The sequence below is a fragment of the Rhipicephalus microplus genome, chromosome X (assembly GCF_043290135.1).
Source record: "Rhipicephalus microplus isolate Deutch F79 chromosome X, USDA_Rmic, whole genome shotgun sequence".
NCBI lineage: Eukaryota > Metazoa > Arthropoda > Arachnida > Ixodida > Ixodidae > Rhipicephalus > Rhipicephalus microplus.
Genome location: NC_134710.1, coordinates 334361367 through 334386289, shown reverse-complemented (window position 1 = coordinate 334386289; position 24923 = coordinate 334361367). Strand labels below are relative to the sequence as shown.

Below are 24923 nucleotides of genomic sequence, written 5' to 3'. Positions count from 1 at the left end.
CTGCTGCAGTGGACGAGCGGTTACAGCGCTCAACTACAATCTAGGAGGTACTTGGTTCGTTTCGCAGAATCACTGAGCACTTTTTTTTTTCAAGAGGTTGCCCGGCCTGACACTATGCGTGGTGGCGGGTACTAAGTTTTTGAGAAGTAGGCTTTCGCACTTGCTTCTTTCACTCCCCTTTTGACCCAAAAGCGCTGTACTTTGCTCCTTCAAAAATTAAACAATTCAGGGTTCATAATTTTCTCCTCCATCCTCTCTTATCGCAAAAGTGTCCAGTGCTGAAATACCAATATCATACCTGGTATATTACTTTTCACGTGTTTGGATAATCGACCAGCAATCAGTTTCACGGTGTTTTGAAGAAAATCTACACATGCAGTGAGCTAACTGCTTGCAGCCAAGTTGACTGCCTTTGTAGGGACACGCTTTCGTGCTAATTTGGTGGGCATCATCACATGCAGCAAGACCAAAGAGCACGGACAGTTAGAGCTGATGCAAACAGAGTGATTAGTTTGTGTCTTCTCTCCCGTTATTTGTCATGCTGCACGCTTCAGTGTAATGTCGCGCTCAATGGTTAAAATGAACTATAGCAGTTAATCGAGTTCTGCTGAGAGGGTCCCGTATTGTCCAGAATGGAACAGAACAATGGCAATTTGATTTGTGTGATAAAGAGATACACTGCTTTTGGCTACTAGAATAAATTTCTAAACTGAAGTTTATTTTTTATTAACAACAGTTCCAGTGCAGATGAAAGGTGCATGGACAAAAATCGTGTATTCAGCTTGACTAGGTTTGTGACCTTAATTGTAATTGCGAACCGGTATCACAGTATGCATAAATATCACACACATATACAACCACGGGTGATAGCTTGCTTATTCCGATTAAAATTGAAAGGTTGAAATCGACATATTCAACCAACGCAATGTGTACGAGATATGCCATGTAGAGTAGCTATGCTCGAAACTAATCTTCGCAGGTTCGTTCCATTTTACCCAATTTCTTGCCCATGACTGTAGGTTGGTAAATGAAACTTCTTCGAACATACATATTCTGTGTAAGGTAACATTTATTTTTATGCAGTACAAAACAAATTGAAATGTATAATGGCTCAAAAGAGAAATAACTAGAAACAAATTCAGCCAAATCATTACCAAACTTACTCACCAATGATAAACGGATTCTCATTTAAAACATACATACATACATACATACATACATACATACATACATACATACATACATACATACATACATACATACATACATACATACATACATACATACATACATACATACATACATACATACATACATACATACATACATATACGCACACACACATATACATATGTACACCCATACATACATACATACACTCAGGTGTAAATAATAAAATAAATGGCTATAAAACAACAATTCTAATACACTCATTTTGAATATACTACAGAAAGTAACTTACGAGAGATATCCACCGGCACTGTTATGTCTGAACACGGTGTTTCTCGAATTATCTCGCAAAAGCTTGATGCATAGTTTTCTGCTGCTGCCCAGTGACAAGCAGTTTTTATAAAAAACACAAGAATAAAGCCCTTGACAATGTCATGCTAAAGAAAAGGGCTGTGCATCAATATTTTGTACATGTCTGCAATATCACTCTGTTTATTTACATAGCTTGGCTCATTCACAACCCACTAACAAAGCATGTTAGGACACTTGGGCTGAAAGTTGGCACAGCACGAGTAAATTCTAGACAAAACATGAATAATACAATTATAAGCTACTAAGCTCCTTGGTGCAAACAGTGTTTATATTGACAGCTATAGGTGCCATTTCGTTTCCCCAAAACACTTCTCAAAAGTAGAATCAACTTTATTTAGCTAAAAGTTTCTATTCTGGCGCGTCGTGGTGGCTCAACGGTGGAAGCGACTCTTTCGGCCAAGAAAACAAAGACCAATTATTTTTCCAGTTCGTGAATTCACCCCATGCTAAAATTGAGGCAGCTGGTAAGAGTGCTTTTGGAGAGAGGAAACCACCACATTCCCACCAGTTGTGGCCTTGGGTAGCTACTTCACTTGGACAAAAATGATGAAAAACACTCCTCAAGAAGACTTCAAAGTTTGCACATCAACACAGTTACCATACAGCTGTCTATTAGTCTGCTTGAAAAATATTGAGTTTACTGGTGGGCAAAGACTGTACACTATGTGAGGTGATGCTCCAGTGCACTGCATGTATGTCTTGCTGCTGGCCTCAACTGCGATGTTGCTCAGCACATATGTGTAAAATAACAACTAATACTATGCCACTGCAAAGTAATTATGTGTCATTTGCATGAAACTGGGACCACAATAAAAGAACATAACAGCATTTGCCTTCACAAAGTTAAAAAAATGTAAATAAATTTCCACAGAGTTTTCACAGTTCATCTGAGGATAGTAATATTGATTGTAAACACATTCTTACTTCCACTAACAAACTATTTTAAGATGCCAGATTCAATATTAGAGAATACCAGCACTTTTGTAAGGCTAAACAATTGTACAGGCACCTAGAAAAACACAAGTTAATGCATGGTATAGCTACATATAAAAATAAGTACTTTTATTTCTAGTCTGAGTAGAGCTGCATAGATGATAAGTCACTTGCATTGCATTATGAACAAACCTATCCGAGCAAAGTATACATTTAAAAAGTTACACTTACACAGTAGATAAGTAGACTGTTGAAGGACGGACAGGCAGTGGGATAATATCCAAGCACTAAAATCTTCTGTCAAGATATACTAGGAGTAGTGATGATCTACTTCCTTCCAAATAAAATAATCCACATAGATTCACTTCCCAGAGCTTATACACTCATGGCATCATTGGTGCTATACAAATGAGTGTACACTGAAGGATTACCTCGACTAAGTACATGATTACTGCATCCATGGCTTTACTTCTTGTACTACAAAGAATGCAGACACAGTTACCATTGGCGACCATGGATGCTGTGATTTCTGGCATGTAAATGTAGAGGCACGCAGGCACTTAACACACATGTTAAAAACTTCAGCTCAAAAATATTTGCCCACTAACACTACAGCAGCCTTTAAATTAGTGTCATAGTTTGGTATCTTCCATGCAAAATTTAAATAATTTTGAATGCAAGCAAATGAACTGCTGAATAATGCACTGCTAAGAAGTTAAGCAGCAGCTGCTCCTGACATCACAATGTGCTCTTTCTGCTGTTGTAAACTTTGAACAGGAGAACAGTCACTGGCAGTCCCTTTATACTTGTTGGTCTTCTGTGCTCTGTTCTTGATACACTGTACATGACCGTGGAGCACCAAACCCCTTGTTACTGCTGGAACTTAGAAAAATACAGATCATTGTTACAACCATGCTACATGCAAGAGTGTATAGTTGTCAATTATGTGCTCATATTTACAGATATTGTATTTTCAGAAGCCAATGACAAGCCTCAACACACACACACACAAACAGTGAAGACTGAAAATATATTTATTATGATACAAGAGCAAAACTACAATGTTATAGATGAAGGCATGAAACTTCTGCCAGACATAAAAAGCCAATAAAGTTTCTTCTATTTTGACTTTACACTAGGTGCGAGAAGCAGACCACAAATAAGTTCACTAAGAAATACAAGTTAGACTGCATTACAACGCAACAGCCAATGTTCCTAACTTTAAGGCTGTCTAACATAGCCAGCTCACCGTGCTGCGTATAGGAGCAAATGGGCAGTCTAGAAGACACAAAGAACTTGTGGATTATGAGTGTGCTTGTTGCTGACATCTATTATTCTAAATGAAGAAAACCTTTCAAAAATGCACTTCATCAGGGGAAATAATCATACGCAACAAACACAACGGGCTCCTACAGGTGCCACCAACACTCACCATTATTGTTGATACCAGTGTCTTGTCGGATGGATATGCTGCGTCCTGCACAGAATACCAAAGGAGCGCTCCATGACTTGGCTTGCATGTGTGCTAGCCGCATCGCTCTGCTGCTGAAATAGGCTAGCCACAGACAGAGAAACGAGAAGCCATGGCTTTGAAACACACTGAACGTCACCTTTAGAGATCAACAATGCATACTTAGGTCAGGTACAATTTGTAGAAAAATATATATCACTATGCAATCGTGGTGAACATGTTCGGCTGAAACATAAGCAACAGCACTGAGAGAGAAAAAGCTACATTAGGTAAAAGATGCAGTTACTGGCCCTATGTCATCTGAAGCTTCTTCAATAGGTCTTTCTCCTTACAAGTTGTGAACAGCCAGGCAATTTTCACCCACTTGCTATTTCCTTCCAGAGCACTTGATCCACAGAGGGAGTCACAAGCTCGAGAGCTCAATAAGGAATCAAAGTATTTGTGCTCGTTTCAAAGCACAAGCTTTTGAGCCTCAGATTATTGGAGTTTCATTCATAAGCTGTAGGCTTTCAGCTTTCAACATTCTCAATTATCTTGCAATTTAGTTCTATAAATGTTGAATAAGAATTATGTGTAAGAATATTACAGGTATCCACTGAAAGCAACCATGCTTGGGTTTTCAATTTGTGCACAGTAAGTGGTGTTCACGTAATCGTATGTATTAAAGAAAAACTAACCTTGCAGCCAGCCGTTAGGCAGTTTTGTGCGCTCGAAGCTCCCAAGCAGATCGCAGTCCTTCCAGATGAGGCTGCCATGCATGCTTCCACGCCCCATCCACTGAATGATAACAGTCCCAGCAGTGACATAGGCTTGCACAGTTAGGGAGAACGCGTCCTTCCTATTTTTGTACAGGTGCTCCAAGTAATGATGAGGATTGATCTGCCAGAATGTTCAACCGATGAATCACAGGACCTTAACAAACCAATCTCTGCGATCTGTGAAGAGCCAAAAACGAGATATTTAAAAACAATCATTAAAGCACTCACTTCTAATACTTATTTGAGGAAGCTATCACTTCGTTAATGTGACCAAAATCTGCTATAATCACTTTGAAATAAACTGAAGCCTCATGTAAAATTTACGTACCGCAGTGTATATGTCCGACTGAAGTATAGTACTAGCACAGTGGTAATCGTCTATAAAACTAATTTTCCAAAATAACATAAATTTTTTAAGTGCAACCAGGCTTCTGAAAAATAAATTCACATTAGCTTTCCAACTATCAAACGTGGTCAATCGACAGGCCCAACCTCATAATCAAACAAGAGCTCACTTGTATCAAATCACAAAAAAACTTTTTATGTATTTGCTCCATAATATATGTATGTATATAACAGTAGTAGTATATTTTTCATGCTTCAACTTACCATAGAGAAACATTACATCTGATGGGCTTAAAAACTTGCACACGTTATAGAACTGCGTGAATTATAGTACTGGTGAAATTTAGTTCTGTAAGGTGAACTCACCGATGGCAGCATTTAGTAGCCGTCGGTGTCATGAGGAACCAAGTACGGCCAACAGGCAAAGGGCATCTGCAGACTGAAAGCTGCCAATGACAGCAATGAAGGGCTGGCCAGGCGTGCACGTCCATTGATAAAGTGTAAGAACTGGCCATGACCGGCTGTTGTCAAGGCTCTAGTGCCGTGAAAAACGATGGCCAGATAAACTCGGAAACCTGTAGTTAGGCGATATTGGCCTACAACTTCATCCAAAGCAAGGCACCGGTGAAATCTTTGCTTTTTCTGGGGGCCGAAGGGAAGCATGACGTTCACGGGCTCTCGCTGCCACATAGAACTCTCAAGTTGTTACCGAAGAACAGTCTAGGCGCGCTTCCAAAGTAACACAATCCACAACAGAATGTAGCATCTCGCAGTTTCGGTTGATCACATCACAGCGCTAGGACTATGGTTATCACAAAAAGGAGAAGTGACGACTTAATAAACAAAAGCGCCAAGCTGCCCCACCACAACTTCGCCGGGCAAAACAGTTATCAACGCTGTCTTTCAATTTTCGGTCACACGAGCACAGCTTGTTCACAAGTCTTGGAACGTGAACACAGCACCACTGTTCACAACGAACATCGTTTCACTCCCGAACAGTACATTGCTCTCAAGTAAATAGAAGCGTACGGGCTAACTAGTGGCGAAGCAAGAACCGAGCGCGTAGTTCATACGTTTACGTACGTACTTGGGGTCACTCAAGTAACGTGTCAAAACGCTGTCAATCCGAAATGTCGCACAGCACCCAACTGAGAGACTGGAAAGTCAAGCGAACGAACTGTTACCGGCACACAAACACACATTGCAGGCTTCTCGAGTGCTAGTTGCCGTCGATACATCGACGCCGATCCCCGCTTGATAACTACACCGACGCACAGGCTTCGCTGCGCTTCACCGTACACCATTGCACTGCCACAGCTTTCCGCACTGCTCACACGCACTGAAAGAGCTGCTGTAATCACAACGCATCCGGACGAACGCTGAAGTAACTCGTGCGAGAAGCGTTTGCTGAAAGTCGCACGGACCGATATGCTGTTTACGACGCCACGTTGTTTTCGACAACTGCACCGCACGTAAGAGAGCTCTTAGAAAGTACTTGCACTATTTTCACGGCGTGACAAAAATTTCTCTTATGTGCGAGGGGGGTGACATGACGAACAGGACAGGCGTGCCAGAGGAAAGAAGTGTTTTGGCAACGTCACGGAGTGAGCTGATGTAGAGGGTATTGCTTCACAACCAATCACAAGCTGTGCCTGTCGGCCAAGCCGTCGTCTGCTCGCGTTTGTCGTCTGCTTCGATCAGAGCATGCGACAGGGGATTCGTCTTCGCAACGCTATTATTCTCAGGTCAAGTGGCCGCTGCGTCGCGCAAAATACATGTCAGTGGCTCACTCTACCTTTGAATGATGTTCGTGCGCCAAGTTAAATGGCTGGTAATTGACGCAGGGATGAATTCAGCCAAGGTTTGCTCCATAATCGTGAGGGTTTGCATATTTTCGGTGTCATACAAAGTTACTAGGGTCATTTTATTCCAATTGCTTGCCATATTATCATGGTCCATATCGGTGTCTGAACAGTGAGGGTGAAGATGCATGATTTGTTTGGAGTTCCATGCGTAATCACGCGCACCCCTAATATGCTTTGGTTTACAAAGTACGCTTTGTTCCAGATCGTCCCAAAGTGTATCGACAGCTGTATTTCAGAGATCGCAACCATTGGACAGTTAGAGCCAATGAAAGTACACTAGAGCACAAACTTTATGAACCACTCACTGAAAACTTCCTCTCATTTTTATTTCCAATAGCGTGCAAAGAATGTGCTCCCATTAACCTCTTTGGTGGTAATTTCCACCAATGAGGCAAGGATCTCGAGTCGCACTTTTAATTGGATGAGATGGGGCGCAACACAACAACATAACAAATAAGGTTGATCCTATGTCATGTCGCGTTAGAATGCACCGACCATTCACGTATCACATTGGTTTTCATCCAACCACAAATCTTTACATGCGTAGTTTTATGCCATTGCCGCCCAATAGAATTCTTCAATTACTGCGACTTCGAACTTATTCGACGGTAGTGGTTGTCAACACCATCCACTGCGTACAAGGGAAACAACACGCGAAGCTCAAAGCGCCGAAAGAAATAAAAACGCACCAGCAGTCATCAGGCAGCCCTTAATGGGCGTGAATTAACTCAAAACCAGCCAGGGCACCAAAGTATACCGCTGCGGCAGCAGGTTCTAAGTAGCCACATTGTTCCTAAGAGTGGTCCGGACCACTCTTGGGATTTTATCTCAGCCATGCTGTTTTTACGCACAATTTCGCTTCGTGAATCCACTTACGAGCACTTTTCAGTGACGTAAGCAAATATAGCAGCTGCATCACCATCGCTGACATGTTCCCGGGCAGTCACAGCGCGCTTTATTTGCAGTGGCCGATGTGACAACTATGGCCTCTTACGACGTTTTTTCGTTTCGTGAATCGACTTACGCAATAAAATTTCTCTTGCGCAAAAATGTTTTCGTAAGTGAGTTTTGTGAATCCGGGCCCTGGTTCTTACTTTATTGTTTTAAAACGTGCCATTACAACTGTCAACGTAATTCCTCAGATGATATGACGCCTGCATACGGTCAGTCTGGAACGCAGTTACAAACCCAATCGTAGCTTAGTGATATAGAGCCCTTAAATGTTACGCAGAGCTTCGACTCTAATCCAATCTTCGGTAGTTTTGATTTGTTAAGTCTTTTTTTTTTACACGCAAGTGGTTATGAGCACCAACGGCGGTGGCGGTGGAGAAGTGCGGTGGCAAAACTAGTTATTGTTGTGACCTCAGAACAGCTTTGGATTTAAATTAACTTAGGAGGAAAACATCTCTGTCGCTCTAGTCGCGATTGGCTACGTAAATGGACTCGTTAAAAATTTATTTTGTTTAGATGATTGCTATGCGCATATATGCTAGTTTTGGAGACAGAAGGATCTTCGTAATCAACCACGCCAATGAGCGCGAAAGACAGCTTCTTTCCAACCCCCCCTTCCTACACATTCTGTATCTACAAAATAAATGTCAGAGGGCAGACACAAACGCTGGCCACGGAAGCGTCGACTTTATTGTTTCAGTACAAAAGCAAGATACCCGGTGTACACGCTCCGTACCTGGATGTAAAATAGGCCTCAATATGAAGGTAACGAGCGACCGAGGGGATACGGGTGGCCCTGCAATCGCCTCCTTGATAAGAAACAGCTTTCATAGTTGTACGTACAGTGCTCTAAATCATCGCAGTGGAGTGGTATAGCGCACACCTTTTTGGATTTGTGGTGTCGTTCCATGTCCAAGAAAGCCCACGCGAGCTCATTCGAAGTGCATTACGTCATGACGTCACCAATCTCATCAATGTGTCATATCAACATTATGCCTACTTATTTAGAGTGCAATATGGTGACATCACAACCGCATTACGTCGCATGATCAGGTCATCAATCGACATCCTAGATCAGTCAAATGCTTGTCGATACCGGAGGCAGTGCCACGGCTGATGAGGTGGAGAAAGTTTCAGCGGAGCCGCGTGCGCTTTTCGTGGGCCTTTCGTCACATCTGTGGAGTCAAGGCACCAGCCGCCTTAGCACAGTCGTGCGTGGCAAGAATCGGCCCACCGCGGCAACCCAAGCTGGGCGATCGGCGAAGAACCGGGTAGTTTTAGCGGAATACTTTATTTTGTTTGCTTATGTTTTTTAAATGACGAGAGACCTGGATAAAAAATGCAATATTAGAAATCAACAAACAAAAATTAAGGATATGGAAAATGAAGCAAAATATTTGAACAACAATAAATCAATCAATAAAAATGAGTAAATAAATAAATAAATACATAAAGTGCTTAGCAAACAAGTATTTTATACTTATTCGATTTCGTCATCCGTTTCGTCGTCCGTTTCGATTTCGTCATCCGATTTCGTCAGTCGTGCTATAACATATCCCATAGCGAGCAGAGAAAACGCGTGGTCAGCTTTCATAGGCTGCCACTAGCACACGCCTTGTTCGAACATTCTGGGTGGCCGTTAACTGGTCCAGTTGCACCTCGCTTCAACATAAACGCCCACGTACCGTTGAAATTTCTGCAGCATCCGAGACCAGCCCGGGCAGAATGAACAACTACGCCGTCATGGAAAAGATCGGGAAAGCACGGTGCGTACTGCATCGTGTGCAAGGCAAAGTTCAAGTTCAACGACAAAAGTTTAGGAAGAAGTTCAGAGTCAAGGGTGACGAGGAAGGCGTGCCAGCCACGGCCATACGAGAGGTGTCCCTTGATTGGGAGCTAAAACACAACATTGTGTGTCTCGTGTACGTTGTCATGATGGCGTCTGAGGCTACACACTTGGTCTTTGAGTATATGACCATGGACCTTAGGAGGCACTTGGATTCACGGCCCGAAAACAAGGCCCTATAGATGGCTCCATCGATAAGAAGTACCTCAGTCAGATCGTTTATTACTGCGGGAACAACGTCAACATCACTTCAAAGGAAAGCCACAATGGGGTGCGAGCTCCTCCTACGTAGGAGCTTCCAGCTTATATCATTTGGGCAGCCCTCCAACGTGACGGGCGAGTGAAATCTGGTCAAGTGACCTCGCGAAAATTGAGTGTAGGGGCGGCTTTTTAATTGAATTTTGAGTTTTCTAAGTAATATAACTTCAGACTACGTGCCATTACCACTGCCATTTTTCCTTTATTAGTCTGTCTGTACTTAAGTTTACACAACCCACGAATAAAGCATGCGGGTTGGAATAGTGGTTGAAGGCCCCTTTAAAGAACCCAGATGGTCGAAAATTTCGGAGTCCTCCAGTACATTGTCTCTCAAAATCATATGGTGGTGTTGGAACGTTAACTCCAGATATATATCTATTCATTAGAGGCGTGAATTACGTAGGGGTTGCCGTGTACTCCACCCCCTGGCCAACTCTACCCAGGGAGTTCTCGATAAATATATCATATGTTGTCACCTTTTTCAAGAAAATTGTCGTTGCTGGTTTGAACACCTCATAATACGTAGTCGAAGGTACTATATTAAAAGGCTTCAAGACGAGCACCAATTACCTGAGATATTGATGTTAAAGAGCATTTACATCGTGATAAAAAGAGCTTATCGTAGATTTACAGACTCATTAGTCGACTCAGTCGAACTCCGACTAAGATCGAGCCGCGAGTCTGAGTGAGTCCGGGTGAGTAATACTTCAGCGAGTTCGTTTCTGAGTAAGTCCGGTTGAAAAATGTTTTTCGTAAGCGTGAGTCAGAGCGAGTTCGGCTCAGGAAATCTTTGGTGAGTCCATGTCCGAGTGAGTCTTAAGCGCAAAATACAGTTTCGGAGTGGGTCTGAGTGAGCTCCATCTGTCATTCTGCTTTTTCTATAGCCTAATATACGTCGAGAAATATTTGTGAATTGGTGCCATCATTAGTGAAGAGCACGATGCCATCTGCAAACGATGAGATATTCAAAGTTCATCTTTATTTCCACCTACTTCAAGAGCTCAATCGTTTTTTTTTCTAAAAATGCATGTAGTAAATATTATTGGGCAGATCGCATCCCGGCGGCTGATTCTTTTTTCATCGCAACATTTTTTTCCTTCATAAATCTGTGCATTTCGGAGATTTCGCAGATAAGCACATAACAGTAGTGGTGTTCGGACTTGTCTAAGTTTCTCCTTGCAGAGGCAGTGAATAAAGCTTTTTCTGGGTTGATTGCTTTTTCGCAATCATGAACGTCGGATATAGATCACCTTTTCGGAAGATGTCTCTATCGCTTGACTAGTCGAAAAACGATGGTTCGTTCTATCCGAGAAGACGGCTAATTGTCTAAGTTGATTGAAGTTGGAAGTTTTTATAAAGTTAGTACAACTGTCTTTGTAATTTCTCATATATCAGAGAGAGTAAGCTGATGGGCTAATCAATAATGTGTTGTTTCGTACTACGGCTATGTGATTTTTACTTTTAAATCAGCATGCCTGGCTAACTTGCACATTCATTTGTTAAACTTGTGCTCCTTGGTCAATTTGCTCATAACAAGAATTTTCTCTTGTGCAGTTAAATAATGTTTGTAGCAATTTACCATTTTGATAAACCATTGCACTTATACCTTGGTGTGGGCCTCCGTGCCTAAGGCATGCTTGCGTTCCTGGCGACATTAACACACTAAGGCGACAGATCACGTTTTATTTTTGTGCTTTGAGCTAAGCTCAAGTCTCCGATATAACAAGCGAAATAATTTACAAGCGAAATACAGTCTGATGCGACAACGTTGGTGTGGCCTTTGTCGGCGTACAGGAGATGCGCCAGAACTTGGATGCCTGCAACATTTCTGCGAATGTCCGTCACCCGTGCGCGCAGTGCCTGTCTGCTGTGGTCTTCCGGCAATGCCACCATGCACTATATGCTAATGTATGCCTCAAAAATATGCCGTCACTTCCTCGTCGGCGTCCATACCGAGTTGTGAGAAGATAATACGCTGAACTCGCATACCGTCTTCTGAGACGGCACTCAGGGGCATCAACACGGAATCATACGTCGAGAACGCCGCACCGTGGTACTATTTAAGGGGCAGCAAATATACGAATTTGTACGAATCTGTATTCAATACACGCAACAATAAGTCAATCTTGCAGAACGTTGTTCACATAAAATACGCAAAAATAGCACCCACTTGCAGCAAACTTGGCTGCCATTTTGGGCGTGGTGCTCGTCTGGTGACCTGAGCAGTCGGCTGGTCATGGTGTCACGCATCTGTTTCTCCCGCCTTCGGCTGCGTTCAGCGACGTGTCAACCCAGGAACCCTCGTCTTCAGGGTCATCGTTGCGAAGACGGTGGTGCAGTGGCCACGAGAGCCTCGAACTCCTTCAAGAGGTTTTCATTTCACGGACCAAGGCTTCGGGCCGGGCTACAGCCACTGGAGCTATTCGTTGGCTCTTGCTTCACTGCACTTCTGACTTGGGTCGCAGTCGACAAGCCCTTATGTCCCGAGGTATGGGATGGGTTTACACCGTCCAAGCTCCCGCCTTTGACAGCACGATTTAAGTTTTTGACTGGCTGCTGTGGCGTTCCTTTGCTCTCGCCGCCAGTGCCTCTGCTTCGGGTTTGTTGCGGCCACTGCCTTTGTACACCAATTCGCGTGGCCGCAACCTGCGATGTCCAGTGAGCAACGTCGTCGTAACAAGTAGTACACGGGGATGCAGAACGGAGCACATGCGAGCACTGGCCATCTTGATAGCATCCTTCTTAGTTGATGGTATTCGAGATAACGATGTCATGAAGGGTGCTGCCACATGTGTCTGGATGCTGCTGCAATGCTCGTCAAAGCACGTGCAAGATGATAGGTGTTCTTTACAGTTTCGCTATGCTTACCACCCTGAAGGCGCACACGGGCGACAATACAGCGTTCCGGCTCGGTAAAGTCGCGATAGAGTCCATGTCGGGGAGTTCGATGATGGGCCAAAGCGAATCTGCTTCGCCTGCAGCACTGTGGCATCCAAAGGCCTCAGTATTCCTGTAGGCTTTTGTTGACGTCCTGCTGCTTCGCGTATACGCAGAGACAAGTCTTTGAGAGGTCGGCGAATTTCGGAGCTCTGGCCATCTGCAGCGAGTTTCATGGACTCAGAGAGTCCATGTCTAAGTGGCGAGTACGAAACCAAGCTCAGCTCACCGCTTGTGGATCGACAACACTGTGACAGGCGAAATTTTTTCCGCTTCCGATGGTCTGCCGCGTACGAGATGCCCGAACCTTGCGGCTTCGACGATGAGCGTATGTCGACCCATAGTGACTGTTGTCGCCGCTGCAACGTGTTCGGATCAACATCGTGCGGCTGTGGACGGAGACAGGCAGGTCGTCGATCAGGCGCAGATGAACCGTCACGCTGCTTCCAAATCCACTCCGGGGCGTTGCCAAAGATGGAATGTCGGCGACGCAAGGCTTTGTCACTGTTGCGCGAACGCAGGACAACGCGGCCGGCACTTCGGGCGTGCGACACCTAAGAAAGAAAATAAATGAAGAATGTGATTTCATTTTGTAGTGGCGCCAATGCGAATAACACAGTTAAATCTAACATTAATAGAAAATATAACTTTTCCTGGATAAAAAGCGGCCATTGCAATAACTAGTGAACATATTTTCAAAGCTATGGCGTACGACACCATGAGAGTAAAACAAATTACCATTTGTTTGTGGTGAAGCCTATGTGAGCAACTACACCACAGGTAAATGTAACATTCATATATATTACAGCGTTTTCTGTATGTAAAGTGGTAATTTAATGAAGTGTTGCACCAATTTTCAAAGATTTGGCGTAGTTGAACTATATGTTACGTTATTGCACCGAAATGGCAGCGTCATCAATACAGCTGTAGAACGAGGGGACAAGGTACTCATATAAGACTGTTCTTGGAAGTAAGTATTCCTAGGTAAGATACTTTAGTCGACTTCAGTTGCAACAAATATAGATCTGAAAAAAATCGGGAAAGCTTGAGTTCAACAGTTACTTTTTTGCCAGAAGAAACACTAGAAGGGGTCTTCTGCAGTTTCGGCATGCCAGAAGGACACAATTCAATGCTGTTGAATTCTGAGATAGAGCCTGATCTGAAAGTTTCAGGGGGTATCTGACATACGTATTCCAAGTTTATATTTCCTAATAAAAATAGCATACGAAACCCACGCACCCTTTAGAGGAAAGTTTAACAGAAATATTGCAGGTTACCACTGAAGACGATATACCTTTTCTTTTTATTCACAATAATGGCACGCGTTCTGAAATGGTATTTCAATGCCGATATAAAAACACCTTGAAATATGAGCTCACATCATAACTATTCCAGGCGAGAAAGTGGCTTAGTATGAAGAACAAGCGGAATGCATACACTAGGAAAAGGTGACATTACTTGTTGTTGCCCGAGCAGTGGCCGAACGGAGAACAAAGCAAGCGCACGTTGAGAACGAAGGAAATATACCTCCCCACCAGAACCATGCGGTGAAACGTGCCTCATTTACACATTTCGAGCACCCTCTGATGTACGTCAAACGCTGTGATAGAAAAACATGGGCAGCAGGTTTACAAAGAAATATTAGGAGCCATGATTTCGAATGCCATCACGTGCTCTCTGCCACGAGCAAAAAAAAGTGCTAACGTGAGTACCATGATGGCGCGCTTGTGCAGTAGCGCGATGTATCCTAACCGAACGGGAATATTGCTTTCGGAAATAGACGGTAGGTATCGATCGATCCACGAAGGATTGCTCGCATGTCGTCAAGTCGGCTTTTCCCATACGCCGAGTGTTTCTCAAGACCTGAAGTTCAACGCCGATGGAGGTCTTGAGAAACACGCGGCGTATGCCGAACACTCGGCGTATGTTCGGCAGTATGTGGGACGGCAAAGGGCCTGGTTACTAGCGATAGCGGCACTCAAATGATCCGACTATAACCAATGGGAGGACGAAGCTTACCTCTTGCTGCGCACATAAGCTGGAAGCCTCCGACGAGCATCTGAGCTCATGGCCAGCCTGCCGTTGGAGTGGCGGGAGCAGCGCGTGAGACCGAGCTCGCTTCTTCGTCTTCCACCGAGCACACGCAGCCCCCCTCGCGCAGGCAAGCGGCCATTGTGGCCGATTTCGTGGCGCGCACAGCGTTGAGCCACGAAATATGCGTTATTGTTAGCCACTCACTTTGCTTTGCTTTCCTAGATACATGGCACGTACCCACTTTGGGAGATTGGCCAAGTATGCAACGTGGAGACTGTTAAATGTTATTTTAGGTAAGCTATGAAATTTAAAACCAAAAATAAAGGAATGACATGGCAATAATTTATTTCAGGCAAAAGGAAAAAATAGAAGAAAGGTACAATTTGCCTAGGGGACTGGCGAAAAGGCATAGAAGCCTGACAAAGCGCCTGCCCCGTGTAAACCCAAAACACACCAAAATAACACAGTGCTCAGTGTAAAGTAAAGAGACAATAAGAAATTAAGCATAAAGAAGTTTCTACATGCAAAACATGTACAGGAAAACATAAATGAGCAAAATTTTGCGCAGGCAATGAAAATAAATAAAGCATATGCGTGTCCGACAAATTAAGCAAACTGTAGAGGACATAAACAAACACTAATGTAAGACATGTAAAATACCCGAAGAAACTTTAAATTTGAATAAGGGTTTCAACAATCAAAAGACAACAACATCAATAAGGAATAAGTTTGACCGATAAATGAAACACAGTTTGGATAATATAACCAAACGTTAATGTGATTTACACAAGAAAATACTTCAGGGAACATGAAACAAAGATGATGACGGTGATTACGTTTGTGTAAATAGGAAGTGTTCGTGTATCTTCCTTTCAAAAATGCCACATGAGACTGTATTGTCAATTAGAGAAGCTACAATCGGTTGTTAGTTCAGGAAATGCGAAATTTGATACAACAGTTTTTGTGTGCCGTAATTTTACGTGGTTTCTCATATGTATACACCCTGTGCCGTAGGTTGTGACTGTGATCTCTCGGGAGATGCCTCTGATAAAACCTTGAGCGATCAGTTCGTACCTGTTTATAAATAAGCATTGCCAATTTTTGTTTCTTGACGTTGGTCACCGTAAGTATTTTATGTTCCTTAAAGAGAGGCGCGGTATGATGCCTGAATGACACCCCTGATATTAGTCGTATAGCTTTTTTTTTGCAAGGTGTGAATTTCGTCAGTGTTTGCTTTAGTCGTATTCCTCCAAACAAGAAGACAATAATGGAGATGTGAGTGAACATTGGAATAATACAGTTGTTTTTTCAACCACAGACGGAGGAGTTGTCGCAGTTTGCAGATTATACCCGTGGATCTGGAAATCTTGGTACGAACGTGGTTGGTGTGTAAGGACCAGTGTAAGTGTTCTTAAAAAAGTATCCCAAGAAATTTATGCGCTGTGACACGTTCGATTTTCTGCCCTTCAAATATTATTGTAGGCTCGCTTGTGATAGCCTTATTGCGTGGGCGGAATAAAACATATTTTGTTTTTTTTGTGTTTATTTCTAATCTATTACACTTAAGTCAGTCAGATAGATGTGTCAGCCACAGGTTTGCTTGTTGTTCAAGGTGATTGAGGGAATTTCCGGCGAAGAATATATTGGTGTCGTCCGCATAGAGAACAACATCGGGTGTTAGCAGTATGTTAGGTAGATCATCGATATGAATGAAGAATAGCAAAGGCCCTAAGATTGATCCTTGTGGAACGCCACAAATGATATTACCTACGTTTGATTTAGTGTCGCCGAGAGTGGTGTACTGTTGCCGATTGCTTAGATAACTTGTTATAAGTTCTAGAGCCTTTCCTCTAATTCCATATGAAGGGAGTTTCCGTAATAAAATATGGTGCTTAACCGAATCGAACGCTTTCTTGAAGTCGAGAAAAGTCCCTATGGTAAGTAATTTATGTTCAAAATTGTCAAGTATTTTTTCTTTATTATCCAGTAGTGCTGTTTCAGTGGTTTTTTTTTTTTGGAAGCCATACTGTTGTTGTATTATCACATTTTCTTGCAATAAGTAATTTGAAAGTAGTAGGTTGATAACTTGCTCAAATATTTTAGAGAATATAGGTAATAATGAGATAGGCCTATAGTTATTATGGTCATTTTTATTACCACCTGTAAAGATGACAGATACTTTCGCAATCTTTAGCTCATCAGGAAAAATACCTGAACTAAGAATTGTGTTAGCGATATGTGAAAGCGGCTTACTTATGGTATGGGCAACTGCTTTAATAGGCTAGGGTTTTAAGTCATCGACGCCACATGCACAATTATTTTTTAATTTTTGCAACAGTTTGTATATTTCGGATTCGAATGTGGGAAACAACAAAACATAGGATGAAATGTTGCTAGTTACATAAGTATGATTGCTTATCTCCCCAGCAGTAGTCCCACAATCGCCAACTCTAAGGAAGCGTTCATTGAACCTATCTGCAAGTGGCGGACCTGAGCATGGTTCACCGTCTATCACGAGCTCCGATATAACTGATTTATTATCTTTGCACATAAGGTCATTGACCTTTTTCCAAACTTTTCTGGAGCCATTCGATATACCAGCAAACATATTTTCGTAGTACGCGAAACGCGCTTGTTAATTATCAGTGCCAAGTTTATTTCTATTTTTTTGTATGTAGCTATTGTGTCCAAGATTTTGTTCTGATAAATACATTAAACAGACTATCACGCACTTTTATTCTTTTTAAAAGGTGTGAATCTATCCATGGTTTTCTAGACCTATGGGTTTTTCTAATCGTTGTCTTAGGAAATGCAATGTGATAGAGACCTTTGATAGTGCTTAGAAAGAGGTGGTATGAAGCAACGGGATCTTTGATCTCTGTCACAGAGTTCCAATCTGTACCTTCAAATAAGTGTTGAAAAATCGCAATCCTATCCGCAGAAACTATTCTGCATTTAATGGTTGTATTCTGAATAGTTTGGTTATGTCTGGACAAGTATGACGTGAAGAAAATAAAGAAGGGCAAGTGGTCGCTTAAGTCTGCTATCAGTACACCGGCGTCGCATTCACATGGCTGATAGTTTGTAAAACATAAGTCGAGTAGCGTTTCAGATATGTCTGTAATTCTTGTTGGCATGTTAATTACATTTTGATACCCAAAAGAGCAGAAAATATCAACGAGGTTTTGCCTATTAGATGTTGGTGCAAATGAGTCGATAATAAAGTCACCACAGAAAATCGCCGGAAATCCAGATTGACAACAGTATTTTAGAACACTTTGAAGATAATTAAGAAACACAGTAACAGAACCAGAAGAAGGTCTGTACATGAGGACAACAATTGTGCCCATGCATTTGATCATTAAACACTCATAGTCAAGTTCAATATGGGAGTATTCCAAAGTATTTTCATATTGGAGGGAGTTTTTAATATAAATCGCCAGACCACCTCCTCTTATGTTCTCTCGCGATATTTGAATACATTTGTATCCAGCGAAATGTACATCAGGGTTATCACCAGAAAACCAGGTTTCTGTGAATGTCAAGATATCGAAATTATGTTCGAGTGTATCGAAAAAAAGGCTTACAGATTCTTGTTTGTGCCTTAGACTACGGGCATTTATATTTAACAAGGATAGGTGTTTGACGTTTCGTGTAGCTTTTAATTGCCGAAAAGAAAAGGCATCTTAATAATTCTGCGACTGTGTGAAAAAATCCATGAATTAAGTCGGCCAGAAAAGGAACTTTCTAGTTTTTTTTTTAGTTACCGCAGCCCTTCTAGATCTTGAGCAGTTCTTATGTTAACAATTTGATGACGTGGGCTTCGTCGCATGAACATCTTCCCATTCTTAACCCCAAAAAACTGATAATGCAGCTCACGGGCTTTACACCTCATCAGCCAGAACAGCTTTTTGTTCTCTGCAGTTAAGTTTTCATTGAAAGAGATCTTGGACTTTGATTTCCTTAGTTCTTGTCATTGCTTGAGCCAGATATCTCGCGTCAGTCGAGACGTGAAGCGTACCAATATAGGGGCGGGCTTATCAGCCTCGTCTTGCCCTGCTCTTTTCGGAAGCCTATGGGCGGCTTCTACATCCGATTCTGACAGCCTAGGCAGCTTCAAGTCATTTGCCAGTATGTTCAATTTTTTGAGAACATTTTCATTCATTTGTTGCGGAAGCCCGTGAATTTCAAGGTTTAGTCTTCTGCCGTATTGGTCTAGATCGTTCATTTCTTGCTTGAGTTGGTCAATTTTCTGCTCTTCCGCGCGTTCTTCAAGCTTTTTCACCTGTGTCTTTAGGCAGTATATATCTGCACCTTGTTTTTTCATTTGTGCAGTTACTTCATCGTACTTATCGGACATTTTTTGTACGGACTTTTCAATGGTATCAACGGTGGCAATAATGCCTTGTAGTGCGTCCACTTTCTCTTTGATTGTCAGTAGTATGTTCAGTTTACCGTGTATTTCAGCAATTTCATTATCAAGGTCTATTTCACGGTCCATTTTTTTCTTTTGCATTACTCGGGCCACCTCGAACATTCGAGGTTCTGCAAGTCGGACATTTCCAAGAAGTTCTGGCCTGAGACGATTTCTTTTTGTATGCGCTTTCGGTAACGCCTGAGCATGAACCGAGATGATACTCATAATTGCACCCTGAACATGATAAATACACAGAATCAGTTGGGATACACTTGTGACAGGCAACGCAGTTTTTTTGACATTTAATTCAGCAGCAGCGACAACCAGATCTCTAGCTAACGTTTAAAACAGTGTAAAAGAATAAGGTCGAGCTCCGACCTGCAAGTTGGAAGACGGTCACGTTAGGGATACCGCGAACAGGCCTTTCGGTGCCACTGCTGCTGAGCATGTGTGCTATTGCGCTCAATGTTCACTGCTTTTGAAGATAGTCCTTGATGACGTAGGTCAGCACGTGACCCTTTGGTCGTCGCGTGTTCATTCGTATCCTGCTACAGTGAAGCTGCTGCGCGTCAATTCCTGCAAGTTGGAAGACGGTCACGTTAGGGATACCGCGAACAGGCCTTTCGGTGCCACTGCTGCTGAGCGTGTGTCGTAAAAAATGACGTAAAAAAATCAATTTACCTTCAAGTAATATGCTTTTGAGCCTGTATTCCAGACTGCTGTAATAACCTGATGATGTAATTTTGAAAACTGAAGTTTTAACTTACCGAAACGATGAAGAATTTTAAATAACAAAAGAAAGTTGTACTCACTGAGTATTTATATTGTAATTACACACATCATCAATGGCATCTTCGTGGCAGTATCCCAAGCCTGATTCCCCGAAGCTTAAATTATTTTCCTCCAGTAAGGTCAAGCCTACTTTTGTAAAAGGAGTAATTAGAAATCGAGTTCTGATACGAGAGTATTTTGCACATGACAATAAAGTAATGTGGGATATTTTCCAGTTCTCTGCTGAATTGGCAGAGGGGTGATATCGTCAGACCAGCCGTGTACAAGTAAAAGTTTAGTGTGGGGACACGACATCGAAATTTGGTGATCATCACTTCTGATTGTCGAGAATGGCTCAACTGCGATTTCCATCGATATTTTGGATGATTATATTCTGTCCACGTGGGTATTGCTTCCATCCTATCTGTTTGGATAGCTGATCTTCCAAACCTGACTGCGGTCAAGGAATCTACCACCGCGAAAACTTGAATTATTGGGAGATATAGCGATGAGCGGGCTAAGGCGTGTGCCATTTCATTTAATGTGAACCCACATTGACCTGGTGCCCATACTAATTTCAGGTACTTCAACTGAGACGGAACTAAAGATTGTAACATCGTGATGGCACGAGAGGTACTAGAAGTTGTAAGAGCTGGGCATACCGAGAGAGAATGAGTAACTATTTTTACTCTGTTCTCCTTCCTCGGAAGTTTTCGCAGTGCCATGATGACTACCATTAGCTGCGCTTCAAAAACAAAAGTGAAATCGGGTAGCCTCACGGCAAATGACCAGCCAAGTATTCCGGAGATTATTTCTACGCCTGCCCTTTCCTCATTGACGGAAACATCTCTGCCTATTATGTCACGTGTCTCTGTATGCAGTAGAAAACCTGCTAGCCTGTTCTCTAAGAATTTGCGGGATTGATAATTATATTGTAAAGAAAAATCCAATCATATCCTAAATTAAGAATGTGGTTTGAGTTATCAGATGCAATTACGTCTCTAATGTTGATATTTATAAGTGTGAGTTCCTTTTGTACATATAATATCTGCGGTATATGAAAACGAGGCCAATGAGCAAGAAAGAACGAATGTGGGTCACTTATGAAAACGTATTCAGCTCTTCTCACTAGTGAGCTGCAAAAGTTTAGAAATGTATGTACTGTAATGGGCCAGCAAACATGCCTCAGGTCCAAAAACGTTTAAAGAACGATGCAGTTTTTTTTGCGAACATGCTGCCGCAAGTCTTCTCTGAATACGGGGTATAATAAGGAAGTTACAGGGTTTAGAACACCGGACTAAGCTGGTTTCAAATTTTCGTGCGGCCTCTCCCCCCTTCTCTCTTTCATGAATGGGAAGGCGTAGCCTATTGTCGTGACTCCGCCCACTTTGGCAACATGACACCACGTTAGCGATTGACGTCATTGGTGAGCTGGATCAGTCGCAACGCACTTTCGCTTGCTGTGAAGCATGGTTGTTTGTTTGCCGTTTGCCGCACCAGCCACGAGTCAACTGTGCAAGCGTCTGGTGTGATGTGTCGACCACAAACGATCAGGTACCCGCCGTACGTCACTGGATGGCCGATTCGCTTCAGCCATGCAGCGCGCAGGTCCCCATCGTGAGGCACCCGGTGCCGATGCTTCTCCGCTGGCCAGTCCCTCGACTTGCAGCCGACGACAGAGCATTGATTTCAGGGGCGGAGCCCCTTAAAGCTGCCCCCATTCGTCCCTCGTAATAGCGCAGAACATGTCTTACGCTTTGACCTGCAAGGTGGTGCCGGTGGGAGATTTTTCCTGTGCGTTGTTGAACAATAAAAAATTCTAAGAGCCGAATTCTCCTGTTTCTCAATCCCGATTAGCAGCCATTCGCATGTACATTGAGCACTATCTGACAAGAAAGGGTTGCTACGTTATACTCACTGGGTGAAATCTCCTTGGTTTTAGAAAGGTTTAGCGAGTGTTGGGCCACAGTGCTACGAATACAGTGAACTAGTGTATACCATGAACTCGAGGTGGTTAAAGGTGGGAAGTAGACACGAAGCGCAAGCGGTAAGAAAGTGTGCGTATGCCACCTCTCGTTTAGTCCTCGGAATGTCCGCTGGATGGATGTGCTTTATATGCGGGATACACGATGAAAAAATGCGAGATGGTGGTACTTGGAGTGTTCACTAGAGGGACGAACTGACACAGAGAAATGGATGGACGGACACACGGATGTCTGGACGGATGGACGTGTGGACGCACGAACAGGCGCACGTACGGACGGGCGGATGGACGCATGCTCAGTCACACAGATGGACGGAAGCAAGAAGTATTGAACGGACGAATGCTTCGCCCCACTCTCCATCATTCACGCCGTGAATATGCTGCCATTTTTCAACCCGTGTTGTTCATGTCAAGGGCAAAAGTATGTTCGTATGTGCGCACAGGCGCTGTAGTTGAGCGAGGATTGTACACGTGCATGCGACAACTGCGAGGCTGGTTTTTTTCACCGCAGTGCCAAGAAACCAGGGGCAGTATTGTAGCTGTGGGTGGGAACAGGAACTGACGTTGACTTCACTACTGTTTTTTTCACACCTGATTTAGACCAATCGGCGAGCTTCGTGCTACGTGACGTCGCCGATCGCCCAGTTGACGTCACTGCGCGTGCAAGGGGGTTGGTCAGGCGTAGAAAAGATGCGCGGGAATCTTTTTTCGAAATATAATCTACTACAGTGACTATATAACAAAAAAAAAAACGCAACCACATGAGGCAGCGAAAACATCCCATTGCCACAAACAGTTACCATCACGAAACCAGGTGATCATCGCGGACACGAAAGAGCATTAGCTGTCTTGCTCAGAGCGCCATAATTACGAACAAGTTTTTTTTCACCCTCGCCTCTCATTTAAGTGTGGACGCCTCGTCTTACGACTGGCTTCGCCTCTCACGAAAGAATGCTACTGATCGTGTACATTCACCTATTATTTGGAATAGGCAACCTCCAATTGCTGCCCCCGATACGTCCGTGGCCAAACAAAAGATTTGCAGGGGTTGGTTGCCGTAAACTCAGAAAACAACGGGAAGGCCTCTACCTCAATCAAACGCTACCTGTTCCTCTTTGTTTCATGGCAACGTGTTCGAAACTCTCAAACTGCCGTTACCGATAAATAACTGATTTTTTACTACAAGCCATTTACAACGTCACCATAATCGGTAACGGGCCATACATAAATACTAAAGAAAAAAACAAAGAACTGGTTACTAAAATAACCTATTATTCACAAAGAATATAAGAAAACAGCCTCAACATAAAATGGAGAACTCAAAACAAAATTTCGGTAGTTCAATCCTTCAAACAAGATACGGCTCCACTTCACTCTTGAGTCGCGCACGTGATGGTCCCATCCTGAAGACTTTTACTTTTGAACAGGGAATACGAATGACGTATTACCCATTCGTTCGACTGCCGAGCCCCAACTCTAGCCGCTTTATCTCAAAGTATGCTATAATGCGCTTCCTCATCTTCTTTCCTGACGACTTACCACCGCAAAAGTTGTCGTTTGCTAACAATTCTTCTCGGCACGACTTTAGTTCCACTGACTGGCGTGGCTGCTTTTGGTCTAACTGCTTCCTATCAGTCACCTTGACGTGCGACCCCTTTTTCACCGGACGCCACACATCATCTAGACGCTCATCTCTTTTCTGCTGTTTTGCTTGGGCGTCCTATGTTTTCTTCCTTTGTATTCTACCGAAGTTTTTGCATCGCCCAGTGTGTTTGTCACTTCGCGGGCACTGCTTGGCGATTCCTCTGCTGAGCGCTGCACGGTGTTATCGCTAGTGCTAGAACCTCTAGACACATGCTCTGGCTCCCTCCGGTCTTATTTCCGCTCTTACACAGCTTAATTTCCTCGCGTTCCCTTCATTTAGATCGTGCAGTGGCTTTCGCCAGTGACGACGAAGGCACTCGTAAAAGGCGGGAGTGAGCAATACCGACACGCTAGTGGTTAGCTGATCAGTCATTGCGCATCGCAAATTCAGAGGCTGAGCAGCGCTTGCGCTCGAGGTTGGAAGAACTAGAGGTATATACAGCAGGCGTGCGGTATGTAACACCATGCCCAAAAAGCGTCTGTTAGAATTTTTGTGTCACTACTCTGATCCACAGTTTCGGTGGGCACTTCATTCGCTTGTACCACTGTGATATCCGCACCTGAGTCAACGCATGCGAAACAGGGCTTGTTTCCTACAAAAATCTTGGTCTGCGGATCCCTCATCAGCGAGTTTTTCATACCCGCACTGTGTCGTGGTGGTGTGGCTCGGCTTTCAAATGACTGCTTTTTCTGGGAAGCCACGCATGAAATTTCGGCTGTATTTGCAGCAGTCGCACAGGAGAACTCGAAATACCTTTGAAAGGGGCCATGCCATCCACATCGAAAGCAAACTCCTGAATTAGGGTTCAAGCTTGCAGCAGCAAACTGTTCAGCTTGCGCCCTATAATTTAGGCCCCTTGAGGCAGTACCACGGCAATTCCATTGCGCAACTCCCTGTTTGCCATTGTCGAGGCTCTCTTCGAATTGGCGGCTTAGTAAGTAATATCTTGGGGCGTCAACCATCTCTTTATTTTTTTGCTGAGTGACCAGTGAGCGTAGATCACTGGGCAAAAACTGTTTGAGCCTATCAGCTATCAGCAATTCCTGAAGACTCTCAAACTACTCGACATCTCTACTTCTAAGGTAGTACATCAAGATGGTCTCCAGGCACGCCTTCACTTGGATCGAAGATTCATCTGCCACTCTCTATATTTGCAGCAACATTCG

The 24923-nt window shown here is 43.3% G+C and overlaps 3 protein-coding genes across 3 annotated transcripts in view; 2 read left to right on the top strand and 1 right to left on the bottom strand.

The window, feature by feature from the left end:
• Positions 1-24923, top strand: part of LOC119162350 (uncharacterized) — a 246514-nt gene that overhangs the window by 146698 nt on the left and 74893 nt on the right. The window lies entirely within an intron of this gene.
• On the top strand, positions 9591-9893 carry LOC119162048 (cyclin-dependent kinase 1). Its single transcript, XM_037414532.1, has one exon. It carries the CDS (start codon positions 9591-9593, stop codon positions 9891-9893), a length of 303 nt encoding a protein of 100 aa, XP_037270429.1.
• Positions 13014-15066, bottom strand: LOC142777254 (uncharacterized). The gene is made up of 2 exons (XM_075881579.1): positions 14926-15066; positions 13014-13460 (listed from the first exon to the last, which is right to left on the bottom strand). The coding sequence occupies exons 1-2, from the start codon at positions 14973-14975 to the stop codon at positions 13127-13129; spliced, it is 384 nt and encodes a 127-aa protein (XP_075737694.1). The 5' UTR covers positions 14976-15066; the 3' UTR covers positions 13014-13126.

Coding starts and splice junctions, on each gene's coding strand:
- LOC119162048 (XM_037414532.1), top strand. CDS start 9,591: ATGAACAACTACGCCGTCATGGAAAAGATCGGGAAAGCACGGTGCGTA.
- LOC142777254 (XM_075881579.1), bottom strand. CDS start 14,975: ATGAGCTCAGATGCTCGTCGGAGGCTTCCAGCTTATGTGCGCAGCAAG. Junction 13,461..14,925: donor GCTTATGTGCGCAGCAAGAG/GTAAGCTTCGTC, acceptor TTTCTTTCTTAG/GTGTCGCACGCCCGAAGTGC.